Source organism: Sceloporus occidentalis, unplaced genomic scaffold, assembly GCF_023333645.1.
Source record: "Sceloporus occidentalis isolate IW3139 unplaced genomic scaffold, rSceOcc1.0.p SCAF_28, whole genome shotgun sequence".
Classification (NCBI taxonomy): domain Eukaryota; kingdom Metazoa; phylum Chordata; class Lepidosauria; order Squamata; family Phrynosomatidae; genus Sceloporus; species Sceloporus occidentalis.
In genome coordinates, this window is record NW_028317008.1 from 4482859 (window position 1) to 4504769 (window position 21911).

The 21911-nt window shown below is 38.3% G+C and overlaps 2 protein-coding genes across 2 annotated transcripts; one reads left to right on the top strand and one right to left on the bottom strand.

Annotated features, from left to right (window-relative positions):
• The first annotated feature begins 1452 nt into the window (after positions 1-1452).
• On the top strand, positions 1453-7824 carry LOC149299698 (actin-related protein 6-like). The gene is made up of 11 exons (XM_089486176.1): positions 1453-1520; positions 2583-2700; positions 3416-3484; positions 4228-4351; positions 4610-4745; positions 4845-4901; positions 5878-5976; positions 6055-6133; positions 6777-6948; positions 7143-7281; positions 7695-7824. Exons 1-11 carry the CDS (start codon positions 1453-1455, stop codon positions 7822-7824), a joined length of 1191 nt encoding a protein of 396 aa, XP_089342302.1.
• Positions 7825-13802: 5978 nt separating this feature from the next.
• On the bottom strand, positions 13803-21429 carry DEPDC4 (DEP domain containing 4). Its single transcript, XM_089486011.1, has 9 exons — positions 21360-21429; positions 20364-20754; positions 20019-20167; positions 17461-17641; positions 16556-16782; positions 16038-16180; positions 15081-15206; positions 14744-14822; positions 13803-13996 (listed from the first exon to the last, which is right to left on the bottom strand). The coding sequence occupies exons 1-9, from the start codon at positions 21427-21429 to the stop codon at positions 13803-13805; spliced, it is 1560 nt and encodes a 519-aa protein (XP_089342137.1).
• Positions 21430-21911: the final 482 nt, after the last annotated feature.

Genomic DNA, 21911 nt, shown 5'->3' on the forward strand with positions numbered 1-21911 from the left:
AGATGGGCAAACTATAGTTTTTTTGAATTGTTTGTGAACAACATTTTGAAACAGTTGCATATTTGTCATTTGTGACTAGATTAACACCGACTCCTTACAATACTGCATTGTGGTAAACAATAGAACGGCTCAGTCTGGACATAGATTATTAAAAGTCTGTGGAGGAAAGGTTTTCATTGTAGGTGTAGGAGTTCATCAGCACTGCTAAAAAGGTTAAGTGCGTTGTTTGGCTTTATAAGGCTGGCCGTAAAATGTAACCTTAGCAAACCTTTGATAATTTGCTCGCTGGAGCAGGGCGTTTCTTGCCTTTCGTTTATGTAAAATGTAATTTCTGTTGTACCTTTTGCGCGATGCTGGAATATATTTGCTCAAATGATAAAATTAAACTCGTTCTGCCCTCCTAGGGGGAAGCTGTTTGACCCAGGCACTCAAAGGGTTAAAGTGAACTCCCGCTCTCTCCCTTCATAAGAGAGACTATAGGTTACGTACAGTGAGGTAGCAAATTACGCGCACCCTAAAAATATGGCTAATTTGGTATTCCTAGTTCCATTTCTTATCATATCTTGTATTCAAGTTATTATTCAGCTAACACCAGGCTTTATTATTATAGTTTTATATAGCACCTTCAAAGTCTGTAGCGCTGTACAATGGGTAGACAGGACATAAGTAGTATATAACATAACAATTTGACTTAAAGAAACAACAGGTGAGGAGGGTCCTGCTCAAACGGGATTACAATAAGGGGAGCTGGGGTACTTTCTTCAATGTCCTTTTATATTTATTTTTATCCGAAATGAATCAGAATTTATCTTTTTACATAAGCTGTTTGTTTCTTTTTTTTAACCACACACATGAAAACGGCACTCATCAACATGGTGAACGTTTCAATAAATAATGAAACAGGTGTACTGTCTCTTTAAAATGCTCAGTTGTAAACGCGGTGCAATTACCATGGAAACCAGGGGTGCATTTTACTGATTGATTTCTACCACAATGTCCCAGAATTGTTCTGCGCTGTAAGTGTAACCCCCCCGATTTCTCCGTTAATAAGTACAACTCATTACACGAACACACGTCTCAGCACTACTGGAGTGGATAGATAAAAAATAAAGGGGCGGAGGGTTTTAGAACGTAAACATTGAGGAAGAACCTTGCTGTTTATATTAGTGTGATTACCGCGCCTATCCCACGCCAAATGCGCTTCTAATTATTTCCTCTCACATTTTCTAACATACGCTCGCTCCATAACATATCCAGCTTTAGTTGTTTCAACAACCTATACAACGTGCCAACCATTCGAAAGCTCCGCTTATCCACTGCCCTCCGCTATCCCACAATGCACTGGAGTCGGATACGCCGTTCTAGCGCTCTGCGAACCATAGAGTATCCGGATGCGCGCCCGCTGCTGTAGGATTTTCACGTTATGCGGGAGGGTGTCTGTAATCCAGTGAGATGAGCACGTTGGTTTTAGATAACGGGGCGTACACTGCTAAAATTGGCTACAACAACGGCGAAGTGAGGTGCGATCTATTATCATCATCAGTTAGTTACGTGATACAAGCCGGTGAAATGGTTAACGCAGTGTGCTGTTTCTAGTCATTGGGGGTCTATTGTTCCCCCCCCGAGCTATCTGGAGGGTATAATAGTAATGCATTATAATGAGTCATTGGATCATAGCAGTCACTTTAATGAATGTGTATTGCCTGTTTCAAATCTCAATTGGGTTCAGTTAACCATTCGAGTGCCATGGCAGTCCCCTTGGACTTAGTCGCGGAGCACTCATGCTAGCCGAGGCTGTAACTAGTAGCGACGGATGTGAGTTGGGCCAGGGCAAACACCGACTTTTCCCATTGGGTAAAACCAGTCTCGGTTGTAATAATCTGGCAGAATGTCCTAAATCCAGTTCCTCAGAGAATCGAGCCTATCTGCGTGATATAAATAACCCAGGTTAATCAAAAATCCATCCTTCCAAGTCCAATGCATGCTGTTATGATGTACCAGATCCTTCTTAGGTGCAAATTCACTACCCTTAATGTGCTCATCAAGTGAAAAATCTTCAGCTGGGGAGAGAACAACATAACCATCGTTAAAGTATTATCCATATACAAAGTATAGCGGTAGCATAACAAAGGGAATTCTCTCAACCAATTTAGCATCTTCTGCTGTGTTATCCCCGTATGAGCGCAATCATCTGCAAGCGACTACAAGCTAGCGAGCAGGATCCCCGGCAAACTAAATGTCCTTGTCCTTCTAGGGCCGCCTCTTATCAGTATAGGCACATTTTTCTATAACCCAGCCACAATGAATGTGGATGAATAATAATAAACTTTGGCTCAATACACTAATATGATATTTACATATGAGCTAGAAGTGTGTTTTCTGGAGTGTAGTCTGAGTTTATTTTGTAATTTTGAGTTTGACGGTGGTTTGCTGAGTTGGGAAATGTCAGGATTTACAGGAAGTCCATTTCTTGACAAAAGCACCCATGCGAGACTGCCCTGTATGGTTATGATGATTTCTTAATATCTCACAATTATTAAACGAGGATCTCTGTTATAACACGTTGTTTTGTTTCCTTACAGTGTAATTCCCAATTGTCAGTTCAGATCAAAGACCGCTCGCCTAAAAACATTTACGGCCAATCAGATTGATGAAGTAAAAGACCCCTCTGGCCTCTTTTATATTCTCCCATTTCAAAAGGTAAGACTGCAGTATTCAGTAACGGGGTTACATGAGTGTTCTGATTGCCCTGCTCCGATTTTCTTAAAGTATCTTTGTTTTGACTCCTGTTAATTAAGAATATTTTGACACATAAAGTGTAGTTGTAATGTCATCTCATTTCTATGTGTTAGCCAATGTATAAGATACTAATGAAACATTAGCTAGGTGACATGCGATAGGGTAGGCAGGGGGTGAAGAGTAATCCTAGTGTGTGTAAGAGAATGTTTTCTTTTTGACACATAATTTTAATGCATACGCTGTAAAGCGTAAACTTTTATCATAAGGCTAAATAGTAATGCCCTGATAATGTCACTGAGAAATTATACTATTTAACATTATAACTGTCCATTTATTTGTCTGTACAAGCATGCAGCTTAAGTAAAAATGTTCTGTCTAAAAAAACTTAAGTTTACCAGACAGATGGGAGAGTCTGGACTTTCTGCCAGATACTGTTGTGTAGCGGCTGCACCAGCTCGGCAGAGTCCTTTATGGGCCAGGTTAAGGAGATCGGAGCCCATTGAGCAGTGGCAGAGTTGTAGAAGTATTTGACCAAATATCAAAACCATAAACAGAAACCCGGAGTATTAATATTTGGGGCATGTTGCCATATTTTCTGTCAGGCTTTTACGGTTCTACTTAACAGTCTGTATGCTATTTATTCATGCAGAAATGTGTCTTTATAACTTTACAACAGGGTTACTTGGTGAACTGGGATGTCCAAAGACAGGTTTGGGATTATCTGTTCGGGAAGGAAATGTTTCAGGTAAAATACCTAATTTTGATAATTTCAATAATGCTTAAAGATGTAGAATGCAAAAAGAGCAAACAATGTGTCTTGTTTGCTTGTGTTGATGTAATTGGCACAATATTAATGCCAGTTAAATTGTGTTTGAGCACAAAACACTAAAGGCAGAGTTGTGTTTCAGCATCTTCCCTGTGCTATACATTTTGAAGAGCTCACCCCTGACAGCTTCTGCTGCAGGAAGAGCTTGGCTGGCCCTGTATAATGTATAGTAAAATAATTTCCTCACCTGTTCAACTATACATTATATAGGCCTGGCTCAGCCCTTCCTGCTGGAGAAGTTTGCTAGGGATGGCCCTTAATCATCAGTCATCAGTCCTGCAGACTCTTCTGACAGCTCTCCTTTTTAGTAAATAAACCGTGTGATATTGTAATAAAAGAAGTCACATATCCGGATGTTTCCCAATTTTATTTTTTTACATTTTGATACAGAAATATTAACTTTGTTTTTTTTTTTTAATATAAGTATATAATATATAAAATATTATTTTTATCTGGCAACTCCTGCACTGACGCTGCATTGTATTTTAAGTGGCACCTCACCCCAAGATATTTTACTGCACGCTTACATATTTTATACATATATGAGTTTGGACTGATCATACTCTCAAAGTGAGAATTTTCTGGGTACATTTTCTTCATACTTTGTGACTAGGCTTTTGTCGTTGTTCTGATGAATCTTTTTTTTTTTTTTATGTTACTAGGTGGACTTTGTTGATACCAACATCATTATCACTGAGCCCTATTTTAACTTCACTTCAATACAAGAGTCCATGAATGAGATTTTGTTTGAAGAATATCAATTCCAAGCAGCACTCCGGGTTAATGGTGAGAATTGTTTTGGAGATGTGCCAAAATCCATCAGGCTGGTAGAGATAATTGTTGGCTGTGTATATAACATTGACATACAGTATACGTTCTTTCCTTGTAGAATTCCAGCGTCATTATCATTTACTTATTTGGCGTGTGTTTTATGCACCAGCTACTTTTGTCTTATAGCTTTTTAAAATGTGTCTAGCATTCTGTAATTGAAATATTGATTGTTTTGATAATTTTTAGCTTGACCGTTTTTGGTTTGTTTTACAGCTGGAGCTCTGAGCGCACACAGATTTTTCCGAGACAATCCATCAGAGCTGTGCTGCATCATTGTAGACAGCGGCTATTCCTTTACACATATCGTGCCGTATTGTCGAAGTAAGAAAAAACGAGACGGGATTATAAGGCAAGTTGGGGTTTCCAGGCATAGTGAACACAATTCTTCTGTGAACACAAGAATATGATTGAGCTCATAGCTGTATTTGTTCCGTGATTTCTATTCCAGAATCAATGTTGGTGGAAAGCTGCTAACAAATCATCTAAAAGAGATTATCTCATACAGGTAATTATGAAACTTTGGAAACTATTTAAACTTGCAATCAATGTTCATAGGGCTTCAGATAAATATGTATACTGTACATAGAACTTAGTTGGGGTAGTGATCTGCAGCGTGTAGAGCTCTACCCGATTCGCGTACACAACTTCCGCTCTACGCGAATCGCGTAGAGCTCTACACGCTGCCCGGACTAAGCACCGGGGACTCAGAAGCACCGGTAAATTGGGGGGGGGCATAACACAGGATGATCCAGGTCCCCTGCATCTGAGTCCCTGGTGCTTAGTCCTGGCAGCGTGTAGAGCTCTACGCGAATCGAGTAGAGCTCTACACGCTGCCCGGACTAAGCACCGGGGACTCAGATGCACCGGTAAGTTGGGGGGCATAACACAGGAGGATCCAGGTCCCCTGTATCGCTGCAGGGGGTCTGGATCTTAGTCTCATAGTCAGACCTATTTGAGGTCTGATTATAAGACGACCCCGATTATAAGACGAGGGATAATTTTCAGAGCATTTGCTCTGGAAAAAAACTCATCTTATAATCGAGCAAATACGGTAATTAGAATACCAGTTCTACATTAATATCAACATAAAAAGTCTCTCGAGTCATGCTTAAAACACTTTAGTTATTTTACTAGATTCTAGTATCTTATTGAATGTTTTGCTATATTGACTTGTGTGAGGAATGAGATTGGTGGCACCTATTCACCTCCTTGTTAATCTTACAACCAGATTTCTGTTCAATAAGTAGAGGTATGAACCCCTGCTATCAAGTGACATTTTAAGGCCATTATGTTATCTCAAACTTCACTACACTAATTGTATATTCATATATATATGTATTACACACACCACTCACTTTTTATTTATATTTTGCTCATTGAAATGTCATATCAGTATTTCCAGGATTAGTCTTTGGATATGTTGTGTTGGATTTGTAAAATGACTGCAAACATCTGAGCCAATTGCACTTTTTATTTTACAGACAGCTACATGTCATGGACGAGACCCATGTCATTAACCAAGTAAAAGAGGATGTATGCTATGTATCCACAGACTTTTATAGGGATATGGATATTGCAAAGTATGTATTACACAGGGCAAGGCATTTTTTTTAATGCAATGGTTTAGTCTCTGTTCTAATCGATCATTGTTTATATAGGCTGAAAGGAGAAGAGAACACTGTTATGATAGATTATGTGTTACCAGACTTCAGCACAATCAAGAAGGGCTTTGTTAAGGTAAACATATGTTTATATTAAGGAAAAAAAGAGAATGCTGCATTTTATCCTTGTTCCTGTTAAAGCTAGGACAAGTAATTGAAAGTTCTATGACCCTCTGCAATGCCTTGATCATCCTACCTGAGGACCGGGTTACTGTACTTTACTAAGTAAAGTTAAGAGAGAAATAACGAAATGTCACTGGTTTTGTTTCTTGAATAGTATACACTTGAGACAATATAAAGTAGGTTTAATTTAGTAAGACAGTATCGCTTAAAAATAAACTCTTGTCTTTTTTTTTGTTGAATAGAAGGTATATATATGTGTGTGTGTGTATATAGTGACAGTGCATGGGAGGGTAGTAGAAGGAAGGTTTTGAGATGTAGAATCCTCCACAGCCTGTACCCCTTTACCTGGCCTAATGAGGATCTGCTGAGGCTTTAACTAGCAGACCTCAGAACAGACAGAGTGGAAGCTGAACTGCTGTAAGCAGAGCGTGAAAGTGCTGAAGACACTGTAGTTCTGTACCTTATACCTTAGAGGACTGTGCTTTCTGCCAATGGAAGGAGCAGCTCACTTTGCCAGATCACACATATATATATATATATATATATATATATATATATATAAAATCTCAAATGTGTGTGGTTTGTGTTTGGAACAGGCAAGGGAAGAGATGGTGTTTAGCGGGAAGCCTACAGCAGGGGAGCAAATACTCCGCTTGACTAATGAGAGATTTGCGGTTCCAGAGATCATTTTCCATCCTTCAGACATAGGGATTCAAGAAATGGGGATTCCAGAAGCCATTGTACATTCCATTCACAACCTTCCAGAAGGTATGTTTGCACAAAAATACACCATATTTGAATATCAAAAAAACAAACCACTACTCTTTCTAACTTGTCATAGAAACCCATTATGTGCCTTTTATTTAAGATGCCATTTTTTTCTGTATGATCACTATTGGCTTAAAATAATGGTACAAATCAACTTAAAACTTCTAGCTTAAATGTGTTTTCTTCCATCCTAGAAATGCAGCCTCATTTCTTTAAGAATATTGTTCTCACTGGAGGAAGCACCTTGTTCCCAGGGTTCAGGGAACGGGTTTTCTCAGAGGTTCGCAAGCTCACACCGACGGACTATGATGTTTCGGTTATTCTACCTGAGAAGTGAGTATTGTCTTACTTGAACGTTGCACACAAAAGCACAACTAGCAGTGCAGCGGCTGGTGAGGTCAGGGCAATAGACGTTCCTCTTTTCATTCACTAGTGCATATTGAATAGATTAGTTAGCGCCATCGACATAATTAACAAAAAAACAATGCTATACTTAATTTTTTTAATCATATCATTAGATTCTTGAATATATATATATATATATATCCCAGGAAGCCAACACACAGAACTCAACAATTTTTTTTTTATTCTTAATTAAATGATTAAGCATAAGATTTTATGAAGTCCTCCGAACTTGCAAGATCTCAAGTTCAAATAACAGTGCTACAATATAGCAACGATATAGATATCTGTCTGTTAAAATGCTAAACCATTTAAGAGTCTCTTTTTTTTTTTGCCATTTGCAGCCCTATAGCTTACTCTTGGGAAGGTGGAAAATTAATATCGGAAAATGATGACTTTGAAGATATGGTTGTAACTAGAGAGGAATATGAAGAAAATGGCCATTGTATTTGTGAAGAGAAGTTTGATATATAAGTCACATTTTCACTTTTGTTAATATGTACATATTCTTTTATTACTGCATTTGTTCCATTATTTATTTGATTTTCATTAAAAAGGAAACAACCTCTAAGAATTAGAGCAGTGTTGAATCAATAAACACTAAAGCAGGAGATGTGTTTTAACCCATATGGAAAACAAGGTGATTTTTTTTTTGTTTGCTGCTGGGAGGGCGATCTGGTAAACAGTCTTAAACTAAGCTTCCTGAAAGCCTCGCAAGTACATGAATATGGCCAATCAGTACGGTTTTATAATACATACAGGCTTTATTTCATAAAGTAAGGGTTAAACATGTATTGTCAAAAGTGTTTGTTTCATTTATCCACTTAGTCCTGAGATTATCAACCTTCATTCAGTTGGTTACAATCTCTTCTTGACAGTGATTGCTCTTACATTTAAACAAATTCAAGACGCTCAGCAATAGGAAAAATGAGTGCAATTCTATTTCAAACGTTTATCCTATTGCCGAGTGTCTTTCGAATTTGTTTAAACGTTTGTGGGGGCCTGGAGGAGTCTTTCTGCACTACCAGTCGCCCTTATTGCTCCAACCAATTCAACTGTCGTGCCAGTAGTAGCCAGATCCCCACAATGGGTCTGTTCAACCCCAAATTCCCTGTCTCATTTAGTAAACTCCTGCATTAGTTACCAAAAGTGAGCTTTACTACAGCCAGCCATCTCAAGTGGATTTGTATGACTATCCTTGATTTAAAAAAAAATAAATTACAGCACAGTCAGTACAAGTTTCCTATTTTTAACAGAGATTAGGCATTTTTACAGAGACAAGGTTTTACCGGTGCTGTTTGCCAGTTTCACTAGTTCTCATTGCACAGTAACAGTCAGGGCTTTGATTCCCCTACTAGAACACAATGAGGTGATTTTGTACATTCTGGGACAGTGTTGTGTTCCATGATGACTTGTTCAATCCAATCAATGTTCACAAAATATTATTTTGCTTCCAGGCCGTTAGAAATTACACATGCTTTCTTCTAGCACATTTAATCGGAGCTTCACCTAGTGAGAATATGTCAAGAATTGATAAAATAATAAGGCCCCTGGACCGGACGGCTTTACAGCCCTATTCTATAAAAAATTATCTCCTTTTTTTAACTATTCTATTTAATTACATTATAATATATAATAAAAAGACTTTTCCTAACGGTATGCTGGAAGCATCGATCCTTCCTATTCTAAAACCTGGGAAAGAGGCTTCAAATATGGCTAACTATAGGCCTATATCTTTAATCAATGTAGATACAAAGATATATTCGGCTATTTTGGCTGAAAGATTAAAAATTATCAGTCCTTATTTAATCCATAAAGATCCAACCGGGTTTATTAAGGGCAGACAATCGAATGATAATACGCGGAAAATAATTGATCTTGTGGAATATGTATCTTCATATAAAATCCCTACTGTGTTTCTGGCCCTGGACGCTGAAAAAGCTTTTGACAGAGTCAAATTGGACTTTCCGTGAAGAGTCATTGCGATGCTTTGGTTTAGGAGAAGGATTCATAGAGTCTGTAATGTCTCAACTTTGACTGCTAAAGTATCAGGCCAAGGATTTAATTCTGTTTGGTTTAATATTAATAATGGTACCAGGCAGGGCTGCCCCTTGGCACCCCTTCTCTATGTTTTAACCATAGAATCCTTTGCGTCCAGGGTCAGAAACAATGTGGATATTAAGGGAATTAAGATAGGGGACATAGAAAATAAAATCGGCCTGTATGCAGATGACATGCTCCTGATTTCTCTATACGATCCTGAGCTGTCTTTAAAAGCATTGCTCGAAGAAATTTCAGAGTTCAGTAAACTATCAAATTATAAGCTTAATATGAAAAAGCCTCAAGCAGCGATGGTAGGCATTAATGACTACATAAGAATGAAACTGGAAGCTGATTACGATTTCACATGGGAAAAGAGTAAGATTTATTATTCGGGCATCATTATACCTTTAGAGCTATCCAACATTATTGAAATTAATTATAATAAATAAAAAATCGATTTGTTAAAACAAATCGCAGCCTGGAAGGGTTTATTTGTGTCCTGGCTAGGTAGAATAAATATTATTAGATCTTATATTATTCCCAAATGGCTCTACATGCTTAGAATGATACCGATCAGTCTTCCAAAATATTGGATACAATTATTCAAAAAAAAATATTGAAAACTTTAACTGGGCAAAAAAAAACCTAGAATTTCTAGGAAAATTTTATCTTAAAGATCCAATACACTCATAGCAATAGTGAAGCCTGGTACTGTATAGAACAAGAATTTACAGGACTACCCAGCCTTGAATGCTTACTATGGCTGCATCAAGATAGATTTCATAGAATATCTAAATCTCTTCCAATTACTCTTAAGAGCTCAATTGAATATTGGTATTCTCTTAAACCGCAAATAGGTCTGCGGAATAAAATTATTCCCTCTGCTCCATTAGAAATATTACAAACAAATATTTCTCAGCTGAATCTTCGGAAGTGGTGTAATCTTAGAAATTACAGAATTAAAGACATATTAATTGGAAATAATATGAAATGCTTTACTCAAATCTATGAAGACTTTAATCTCAATAATACTGAATTCTATAACTTATTTAGGATTAAGCACTATTTATCTAAGCATTTACACATAGAAAATCTAAGTATACAAATTAACGATTTGTTTTCTCAAGAAATAGTGCTGAAAGGATTGAAGAGATGTTATAAGACTTTGGAAGAAATTGAGCCCTCATTACATATTAAAGCCGTGACTTCTTGGCAACAAGATTTACGTATCCAAATAGAGGAAACACAATGGATAAATAGTCTGTTGGAAATAGTTACCCATTGTTTAAATATGTCAGAACTCCATTATAAAATAATGCTCCGTTGGTATTTAATTCCTCTTAGAACTGCTAAAATCAATCGGGCATCATCTCCCATGTGTTGGAGATGTAATTTAGCTCAAGGCACATTTAGACACATATGGTGGGATTGTAATAAAATCGCACAATCATGGCGAGAAATGTTCGTATTAATATCTGACCTCGTTAAAGTAACCATTTGCCCGTCTCTGGAAAAAGCACTTTTACACTTGGACTTAGCTAATATTTCCTTCAACCAAAGAACCTTAGTAGTTCAGTGTTTTTTTGGCTATGAAGATAAGTATAGCAAGAAAATGGCTACAAACATCAACAATAAACATAGAGAATGTGCTTAAGCAAATAAAGTACCTACGTTTAATGGAGTATGGATATTTTCAAGCACATCAGAAACTACATAAATTTAATACAATTTGGAGGCCCTGGACTGATAAATATCCAAATAACCATGGTAGTATAAATTAAAAACAAATATTAGATAGGAGCTCATACATCTAGGTACGTGTGTGGTATGATTGTTGACGTCTTTTCTTTTTTCTTCTGCTTTGTGGTAAGCATGGGGATAAATTGTTGAATATCCCAGCTTACAACAGTTGTAATTGATATGATACTAGCGTCGATTTACAGATAACACGCAAAGCTTATAGATAAACCTTAGGTGGTCTTTCATTCTATGTGTAATACTCTAATACTCGTGATATTTTTGATATCTGTACTACCATATTATAATATATTTTTTGATATCTATTATATTATATTTTTCAATAAAAAAAAATAAAAATTGATAAAATAGAGTAAAGAGATTCATGTTTTCTGTTAAAAGTGTAAATTGACTCCCTGTGAATATAAAGAACAAGCCAGACCTGACCTTATACTTGGCACGTCCTCAATAACTTGTTTGTAATTTAACTCCTGGCTATACAGGGTTCTAAAGGGTGTATGTTGCTTTCTGATCCTATTGCCAGTCTCTTGCTAGACTCTTGGGTTTATTTTCTAAAGGGAGAGTTTTGGTTTCACTATTCATTATGAAGGGCCGAGTTGGGCCAGTATAACACATAGCTCATTGGGTGAAGAGTATTTGGAGAAAATCCACTGATTTAACTAAACGTTAAACAGAAGTTCCCTTCAAAATGCATAATGAAGGGTAGGAGCTGAAACCACAATTCCTCCTCTGTAGTTAAACCCTTTGCTTTGTGTCCTGTATTTTTTTTCATATTTGGAGTGTGGTGATGAGCACTGACATTTCATTTTCGGGCTCCAGATACATTCGAATCTACGGCCATGACTAGTTGAATACATCGCTTCAAGATACCAGGCTCACCTCAACACAAAAGCACAAGACTTTATTTAAAGTGCACTTTAAGTACAAACCATTTTAGTTCTAGACATATGATCAAATATTTTATAAATGAATCAATACAATGTTACTTTGATAAGAAAAATATTGAAGAATGTTTGCACATCTTTTCAAGATCAGCAGAGCCCAAGTGGGGGTTTCTAAATTAACAATAAATTAACCAGATGCAGAATAGCCAGATTCTATTTGCATTTTCAGCAACCCCAGTAGTACAGAGAGTTCTAATAGGAATAGTTAAAAAAAATGGAGGTTATGACAATTTATAGACATACATTGTGCTAATGCAATTTCTATCAAAAATACCACATACAGTATAAAAGTTGTCTCCTCCTACCACCAAGTTTGCATTCACACTCTTCATCCCTCCTCTCTCTCATGGATTGTGCATTGCATCTTGTGGCACCAATCACAGGATTGCAGATATACACTCACTGGCCACTTTATCAGGTACACCTTCCTAGTACTGGGTCGGACCCCCTTTTGCCTTCATTCTTCGTGGCATACTTTCTACAAGGTGCTGAAAACATTCAATTGGTAATAAGGGGCCAAAAGTGTGCCAAGAAAATGTGCCCCACACCATAACACCACCACCACCAGTTGATACATGGCAGGGTGACTTTCACGTTTATGTTAAAGTCTGACGCTGGACTCGAGACTCATCAGACCAGGCAACGTTCTTCCAGCCTTCCATTGTCCAATTTTGGTGAGCCTGTGTGAATTGTAGCCTCAGTTTCCTGTTCTTAGCTGACAGGAGCGGTGCCCGGTGTGGTCTTCTGCTGCTGTAGTCCATCTGCTTCAAGGTTCGACGTGTTGCGCGATCAGAGATGGTATTCTGCATACCTTGCCTTTCTGTCATCTCAAACCAGTCTGCCCATTCTCTTCTGACAGCAACAAGGCATTTTCGGCCACACAACTGCCACTCACTGGATATTTTCTCTTTTTCGGACCATTCTCTGTAAACCCTAGAGATGGTTGTGCGTGAAAATCCCAGTAGATCCGCAGTTTCTGAAATACTCAGACCAGCCCGTCTGGCACCAACAACCATGCTACTTACAAAGTCACTTAAATCCCCTTTCTTCCCCCATTCTGACACTCGGTTTGAACTTCATCAAGTTGTCTTGACCACGTCTACATGCCTAAATGCATTAAGTTGCTGCCATGTGATTGGCTGATTAGCTATTTGTTAACAAGCAATTGAACAGGTGTACAACATAAAGTGGCCAGCGACTGCATGTTTAGACCATCCACCAGCCGTATTTGTAATTTGTACGTGGCTACACTAGAGATGAATGGGTAAAATCTCACATGTAGAATTGTTTCAACTCTACCTTTATCAATTTGGCTAGCACCACCTATAGATGAATTATATACACCTCTGCATATGTATTTTTACAATGCTGGCAATTGCACAATCCCTAATTAATGTAAATATTTACAAACCAAACACACCTAAAATAAATTAATCTTTAGAAATCAAAATCTTGAATTCCTAACAATCCCTTCTCCTAAGGCTGTAGCAGCTAAAACCAAAGTCACCTAAAATCAGTAGTAATTCACACTAACACCCAAAATACTATCCTAGGTTACAAGTAAAAGACGTTCTCACAGCTACACGTTTCCTACATTTTTACCTCGGGTGGAAGTAACATTGTCCCATGAACAACGTGGCAGGTTAAGCCTTGAAAACACAGCTAGTGTCTTGCATAGTGCAAATGGAAAAAATGTTCAAAGGTGAATCAGTCCAGGGGATGTTTCCTAATAGCTGAAGGGTGATGCTTCTGGAAATCTTTCATCATTTTCTTCCTCCTCTTCTCTGCGATTGTGTTATCCCGGCTGATAGTCTCAACTAAAAGCTGCAGTTCGCTTGTTGTGAAGTAATAACGTTGTTTTTCAAACTCCTCAAGTGTCAAATACTGGCAAAACGTGAAGCCTTTAACAGGTAAACAAAAGAAAAAAAAACATTCATCTTAGTTGCATATGAAGGCATACTTAAAGGAAGGAGTAAGATTCCATACTGTTATTCTACTACATACAGGATAACACCTGACACGAGCAGGTCATGTGATGTAAGCAAGTGTCAACGTCACCCAAAAGTGATCAGAAAACTTCCCAGAGTCTGTCATGAAGTAGTTCATTAGATATTTTCTCTACGTGCGTCACAACGAGTCTGGGGAAGCATTGGTAAGTTGGGGGGGGGGGGCGATATAACGCATTCCTGTAGACAGAGTGGCATATAGAGGATTAAAAGGCATATAGGGGTTAAAGCCATATCAGGGAGGCAGAGTGGCCTTATATGCCTTATAGGGGGGTATAAGGCATATTTGGGGCAGAGTGGCATATAAAGAGGTATAAGGCATATCTGGGGGGCAGATGTGCATAACTGGGGGTCACATTGGCAAATAAAAAAACTATTTTTTTCTCATAGTTTTTATTAAATATGAAAAACAGTTTACATTAATATTTACTAGTAAAACTTTTTTCCTGTTGGGTAGTCTTATATTCAGGCTCTCTTATTTTCCTAAATTAATATTAAAATGTTGAGGGGTCGTCTGATAATCAAGGAAACACTGTATTTTTCTCCCTTCTCCCCCATAAAGGCACAATTAAACGTTTGACAAGTTGAGGTACAAAATAATCAATAAATACATAAAGAGTTGCTGTACCGTGGTTCACGTACCTGAGTGAGTATCAGGGTCTTCACCATTCTGCACACTCCTCAGTTTTGTACTTATAAGATCCAATAAAGCAACGGGTGTCTGCATTGATAAATAGGAAAACATTTAGGGATTTACAAAAGGACACTGGTTTAATAGTGAACAATAGAGTTAAGGTAAAGCAATAATTAAGCAAAATATAGCCTTCATTGTACACTTGTGCCAGCACAGAAGTATAGAATTTAGTTACTGAAAATAAATGGTTTAGCTCGGGAAAAATAAATGCAAACCAGAGGACTTCAAATGATCTAGAAAATGCTGATTATGGCCCAATAAAAACGTTGCAATATTTCCATTCACCTTAAAGAGCTCGCTGCAGTTTTCCAGCAGAAACACAGTAAATTCCTCACTGTGGACTTTTGAAATTACTGGGCTTTGGAAAAGTATTTTGGTTAAAGTCCTGGTCACCACTGCCTTGTTATCAAACTGGTGGAGAAAAGAGACATCCTTATTAAAAGTACAGAAATTGTATGTACAGTCATCTGCCAGGGCTTTACAGTACATAATGCAATTAAATTGTCCTGGATAAGGGGTTTCCCCGAGCAATAGCTGCCAACCAGAAAACCAAAGGGATCTATTTGGATCTTCTCTATCCCTGTGGTACAGACTACTTCAAACGCATTGTTTTTGACAGACATCTGTATTTTAGTCATCTGTATGTACTCTAGGTGTGTTATCTGAGCCCAGTCTTCAAAACAACTTGGCTCCTTATACTACCGTTTGATAAACAATAGAATGGCTCCGTCTTAATCACACAACTCTGCCCAATGAAAGTCTACGGAGAAAAGGATTTCATTTTACAAGGATGACTTCCTTACCATTTCAATCAGCTCAGTGTGTTTGAGCAAGGAAAGTCATCCAAAATATCCCATCAACAATGGCAGCCTGCAGGTATTTATTGGAGAAAACCAGGTTTTAGTCAATGCTAACCTACATCACTGCATACACCGCTGGAGACCCTTTTAAGCTATTTCTGTCCTCTGCATTAAACCATGTTTTGCTCTTTCATGACTCTAAAATTCAAATTCACATATTTAAAGTTCTACTTTAAAAGAGCAGCATTATTTGTTTTGCTACAAAACCATTTTTCCTGTTCGGTACCTTTTGTCGCTCAAGTAATGCCCACCGCCAGTTTCACTACCCCTTTTTATATTTTTTAAAGAGCTGAAAATTAAGCTTTAATAGGAATGCAAACATTATCACTTGAATGACCATTATCTGACAGTATGAGAAAAAAAAATACAATTTTTTTGTTACTTGTTTTTGCAGTTTGCAGCTACTAGCGTCAGAGGCTGTTGCCATGAATAGCACTAATCTGCGGAACTCCTCTCTTGCTTTTGGAACGAGTAACCTCAGGTACAGCTGCACGGCTTCTAAAGCGGGGGTCTCCTTTCCACGCTCTGTAGAAATACATTGCATCAGATCAGTAACCTTGTTATGAAGGCAGCTTAGAACAAAAAAATGGTATTAAAAATTGCATGTTAAAGGCGCAGTTCCATTTTGCCACCAGAGCCCAATTATATTAAGCAGATAATCCTTGGCAGTGACTGCTTGGATGTGATTTGGCAAGTATGGATGAGTTGGGTAAAATTCTATTTGATTAAAGAATTATTTCTGGGAAGAATTTGGTTCCGCCAATTGTTTCTAATGCTGCATTTAGTTACAAAGGTGTTAAATTAAGCAGTAGGTGGAACAGCACCTTTAAGCAGGCATAACATGCGGTCATATTCCCAAAGCTACATACCCCACAGACAGGTATGACAAGATTCTCTTACCCAGGAGTTCAACAATTCCCCCAAGTAGCTTGAGAAGCCAACTGTCCAAAAACAGATCTCTCTCCTGAGTGTAATACTTTGCAATAACATCAAACAACATTTTCTTATACAGGTCCAGGCCTTCGTTTGCAAAATTGCTCTGCGGCAGCTGCTGACTTAGCATTACTATCTGCTGATCGGGGAAATACTCCAAGCATTCGACAGCCGCAGCCAGCCACCTATCCAACCTAAGAGAGAAATAACAAAGAAACAAAACAAATCCAACTTTATAACCAGGTTGGAAACGTCTATTATGCCGCACCGCGTGACAATGAAACTGCTCTAGGATTGTAATGTTCGATGCAGTAAAATATACTGCAAACTAATATATATAGCAAACTATGACATCACTATTCATTTTAATTAGAAACCAGAATCATCTTACTCTCCAGACAAAGCAAATGAGGCAAGGGACCTTCTCTAGGTATGTTTTATACCAGTGATGTCTATGTTTTTAAGGTGGAGGGTCACTTAACACTGTGCAGCTTGGGGTGGAGTGTCATTCAATTAAATAAGGGATGCAATATATCGCTTGAGGTTTCTATTTAAGTCATGCATCACCTGTAGGAGTCATGTCACTACAACAAACACAAAGTGCTTAACTTTGTTTTCAAACATGATGGAAAAATCAAAAACACAACTAAGGTAATTGTTCACCTAATATTGCCTTTTTTGGCTGATATGGGATTATAATGCGAAGGATCCTGCAGTGATATAAAATGTATAATAACTTTTGGTTTGATTCGAAGCAGCTGGGAAAGTAACAATATCAATAACAATCCTGATTGAGCAGAACTGAATATCCCAGAAAATGAAGATTACCCAACACAATAATAATAAGATTTCACAGATATACTGATACTTACTTGGGCAAGTTTATGGTTTGCAGGACCTCTCTGTCTACAAATGTGTTGGAAACAATAAGATCACTAAAGTGTGTTTTGTGCTCAGTTCTAATCGGAGGTTCCAAAATGTCTTCAAGTACAGGAATGTGGATTAACTGAAGAAGCCGTACCATAACCTGCTGTTTCCATATGTTTTCAGTATCTACAAGCAAATATACCATATAATCATTTTGTATATTTTCATTTTAAAATATATTTATCACTAAAACCTTTATTTTTTCACAATAGGAGTCTACATGTGTCCATCTTGCTCATTGCTAAATTATATTGCAACAGCAGAAACATATTTAAAGGGGAACTCATATTTTATCTAATATCACATTAAAAAGAACCTTTTAGAAGGATTGCGTTGTTTTTCATAGTTCTCGTTTTCACATAACACACCTGCATATTAGCCATTTGTATGTGTTCTAGCTGTGTTATCGTGGCCGAATCTATGAGACAAACACCCTAGCTTCTCATCACACTGCCTTATGCTAAATAGGATGACTCGGTCCTAATGACCCAGATGCGGACACCAACTAATGAAAGCCTGTTGGAGAAAGGATTTCTTTAACCAAATAGGTTTTTTTTAGTATTCCCATTAACAGATTTTCAATCTTAGTTTATTCAGCATTACATACTTTTTTCCTCTGGACTTCACTGGGGAAAAGATAGACATCAAGTAAGAATGCTAAAGAAGTCATGTAATAGTAAAGCGATGAGAGGTCTTGCCCAACTGGCCTTAAAAGTGTGGACCCACGTAAATATTTTTCTTTAAGCATTACAGAGCTGTATACAGGAATATACGTAAGCATTTAAAAAACATGGTTTAATTTTATTTTGCACCAATAAACTTAGTCATGTGATATCTTGGATAACTTTCCCTTCTCAAACACGACACTGAGCTGATTCTTTATGGCAATACTCATACCTTACATGAGTCAGTTTTAAGCTTTAAGACAAATATGTTGCTTACCACAAGGCAGTAAGATAAAGAGTCAGTCTGTTTGTCTATTAGATTGGGCTAAGACAACAGAGCTTGAACGCATACCAATCACTAATATGCTGCAGTCTAAAAATATTATGTAAGACATTTACCGTATATTCCGGCGTATAAGATGACTTTTTAACCCGAGAAAATCTTCTTAAAAGTCGGGGGTCGTCTTATACGCCGGGTACTAACCGAGTACCGAATACTTACCCAGCCGGAGAGTCCCACAAAGCCACGAATCTCTAGGGGAGGGGCGAGTGGAGAAGCCGCCTCCCCTGGGCCGGTCTTCAGGGCAGCACCGAGGTAAGTGCAAGATCGTGATCTCCCCCACTAGCCCTGATCGGCGGGCGCCCGATGAGCAGGGCTGGTTGGGGAGATCACGACCTCCCTCTAACTAGCCCGACATTAGGGAGCTCGAGGTCTGGCACTTCAGACCTCGGCTTCCCTGCTCCCTACGCGCCGGCTATTGATGCCGAGCGCGGTGATGACGTCATGTCCCGCATCAATTGCCGGCACGTAGTGATGAGGAAGCAGTAAACAGAGGTCTGATATGACAGACCTCGCGCTCCCACGACTGGATGGAAGAAAGAAGATAGAAGATGAGAAAGGTAAGAGATGGGGAGAAGGGGTGTGAGTGCAGTGTATGTATGTTGGTGTGAGATGGTCAGTGTGTTTGTAAGCTGGTGTGTGTATATATATATATATATATATATATATATACACATATATATATATACATACACATACATACATACATACGTGTATATATATATACGGTATATACATGTATGTGTGTGTATATATATATATATATATACATACGTGTGTGTGTGTGTGTGTGTGTGTATAAAGGCAGGGGTGTGTGGTGAGGGCAGTGTATAAATGTGTATTGACAGGCGTGTGTGTGTGTGTGTGTGTGTGTGCGCGTAAGGGCAGTGTATGTATGTATAACAACCAGCCAATCACCGGTAAGGTACATCGCTTGCCGTGATTGGCTGGTTGTTGTACGCTGGGTATAGGGGTAGTCTTATACGGCGGGTATAGTCCAAACTCTATATTTGAACTGGAAAAGTTGGGGGTCGTCTTATACGCCCAGTCGTCTTATACGCCGGAATATACGGTAACTATTAAAACAAACAACAGCAATATTTTGTTTTGTTGTCTCTAATGTAATACAAGTACTAAAAATGATGAGGGTCACCCTTTAAATGTCCTAGCATGTGTCTTATGTCTCACCATTTTAGTAAATTATTCAAATTTATATTCCTTATTTTTTTGCACTTCTTTTGCTGAAGAAGCTCTAGTACAGGGTAATGGGTAGTCTCAGAACGATGTCTATGATTGAAAACAATCTCAATGGGTCCTTTGAACCTCCTAAGCTTGGCAAGGTATCCTGGCATCCCAGATGGGTGAGAGAGCCCACAGCTCTGAGTAGAGAACCAAGGTTTATGGGTTGGTTTTTTTGTTTCACTATCTAGAAAATGCATAACTTATTAGTCAATTCCAAAATGTTTACAGTCTTCTGCAGGCATTAGATCTCGTTTACCTTTCTGTGAAACTGTGGTGGTCAAGTTATTGAGGGCAGGATTTAGATGTACGTTGGGATGATCGCATATACAGTGAAGCAGCTGGGTTAACTTCTCATTTGCAGTGTCCAGAGCTGATGGATTACATATTGTTGAGGCATGTCCAGATCTGTGCATGGAAAATACAGAACAATACGTTTAAAAAAAATTACCAAATTCTACAAAATAATACAATAGCAAACTTTAAAAGGGAAGATATTCTAATAGGATGAAGCTCTGGCCACTGAATACATCTCAAGGCATTTAGCATTACATACTATTACAAGAGAGGGGCTTATATATAAAATAAACACCATAAAACCAACCTGGAGAGTCTCCTAACTTTTCCAATGCTTTTTCCTTCAGATGAGAGGTTGGTGCTCTTTTTAGATTCTATAAATCTGTAAAAATTGCCATTGCTGTCCTCAAAGACAAAATCAGTATCCATCTTAAAGAGCTTGGAAGCAACAGGTTCAAATACTTTGTGATCCATGAGTGCTTGGCAGAGCTGGACGCCTTTATTCCGGGAAATATCATGGCTGCTTAAATACATATTTTGCATAAGGTGACACAATACAACGTCCACGGCGTCGGACCCCGTGAAACAGCTGGAATAAGTCCTCAGATGCTGTCTCCGGTTCTTCACCTCCACTTCTGTTTTCAGCGCGTGGATGATACTGTTCCAGAGCTGGGTGGCCTGGAACGGTCCTGCATAACCTTAGAGAAAGACGCAAACATGGTAAGATCACCTAACATTAAGGCATTTCATTATTATGAGTGAGCTGATATATAAAATGGATAAAAAAAATATCAGAATCTAGAAATCTAGAAAGACTCTACAAAGTCCTGATGACAATCTTCTAACAGGGGGCTATTCTAATATCGCTGTAACATCTTGAATACACCTTGCTAACACACTAAATGACTCAAACACCTAGAGGGAGATTTTGATATTCATTTTACGTATTTGATGGACACAAGGAGTATATGCTAACTTTTAATTAATGGCGCACAGGGAACACCAATCTGAAAACATACTCTGACCTATTCAAGTTGTTCCAAGTGACTACTGAATAATGAATCACAACTTAGTAACAAAAATAGATTTATATTAAAGATAAAGCAGGGCATTCAGTTATACGAGCAATTGTAGATATGTAGACAGTCAGTGGTACGCATAGTACTAAACCATAGATCCAGTCACTGACAACAGGTGTTTTTAAGCATTAATATCTCCATGGTGTATTTAATTCTTTATGTCGTCTGGTTGAGATATACATTGTGTGATATACATATATTCACACAACTGCCGGCGCGCCTACCTCTCCTGCGGGGTCTCAACTCGCCCATACTACGAATCCTTCGGAATCTTGGAGTCAAATCTGCCGCCATCCCAACCGGCCGACGTCACGCTCTACCAGAACCTGTCACGTGACACGAGGACCTGAGAGATTAACGAGTTCTAAGCACTAGGGTTAACGCCACAAATAAGCACCCAATGCTGAAGTAACGCAAAATGGCACTCAAAGGTCCGTATTGACGAATATTTGTCAGGTGTTTAAGAGGCCGTTAGGGCGACGCTTCAGCACAACGACATCCGTGTCAGACACGCAAATTAACCATAAATCGATATTGAGCATCTTGTGTATAGGGCTCTGTTCAAGGCAAGCGCTTAGTGGTTACGCACCGTGTGCGCCAACCAAAAATTCACCATCTTTAAATGTGGCAAAACAAACCAAAAAAAACGGGAGAGATATGTGCTTAATAAATATTTATACGAAAATCACATGCAGTGTGTTTCTAGCAATAATTGTAATTGTGTTTTTTTGAGAATTCGACTTGTACAATCTGTGCATGTTTTACAAAGCGGGGTT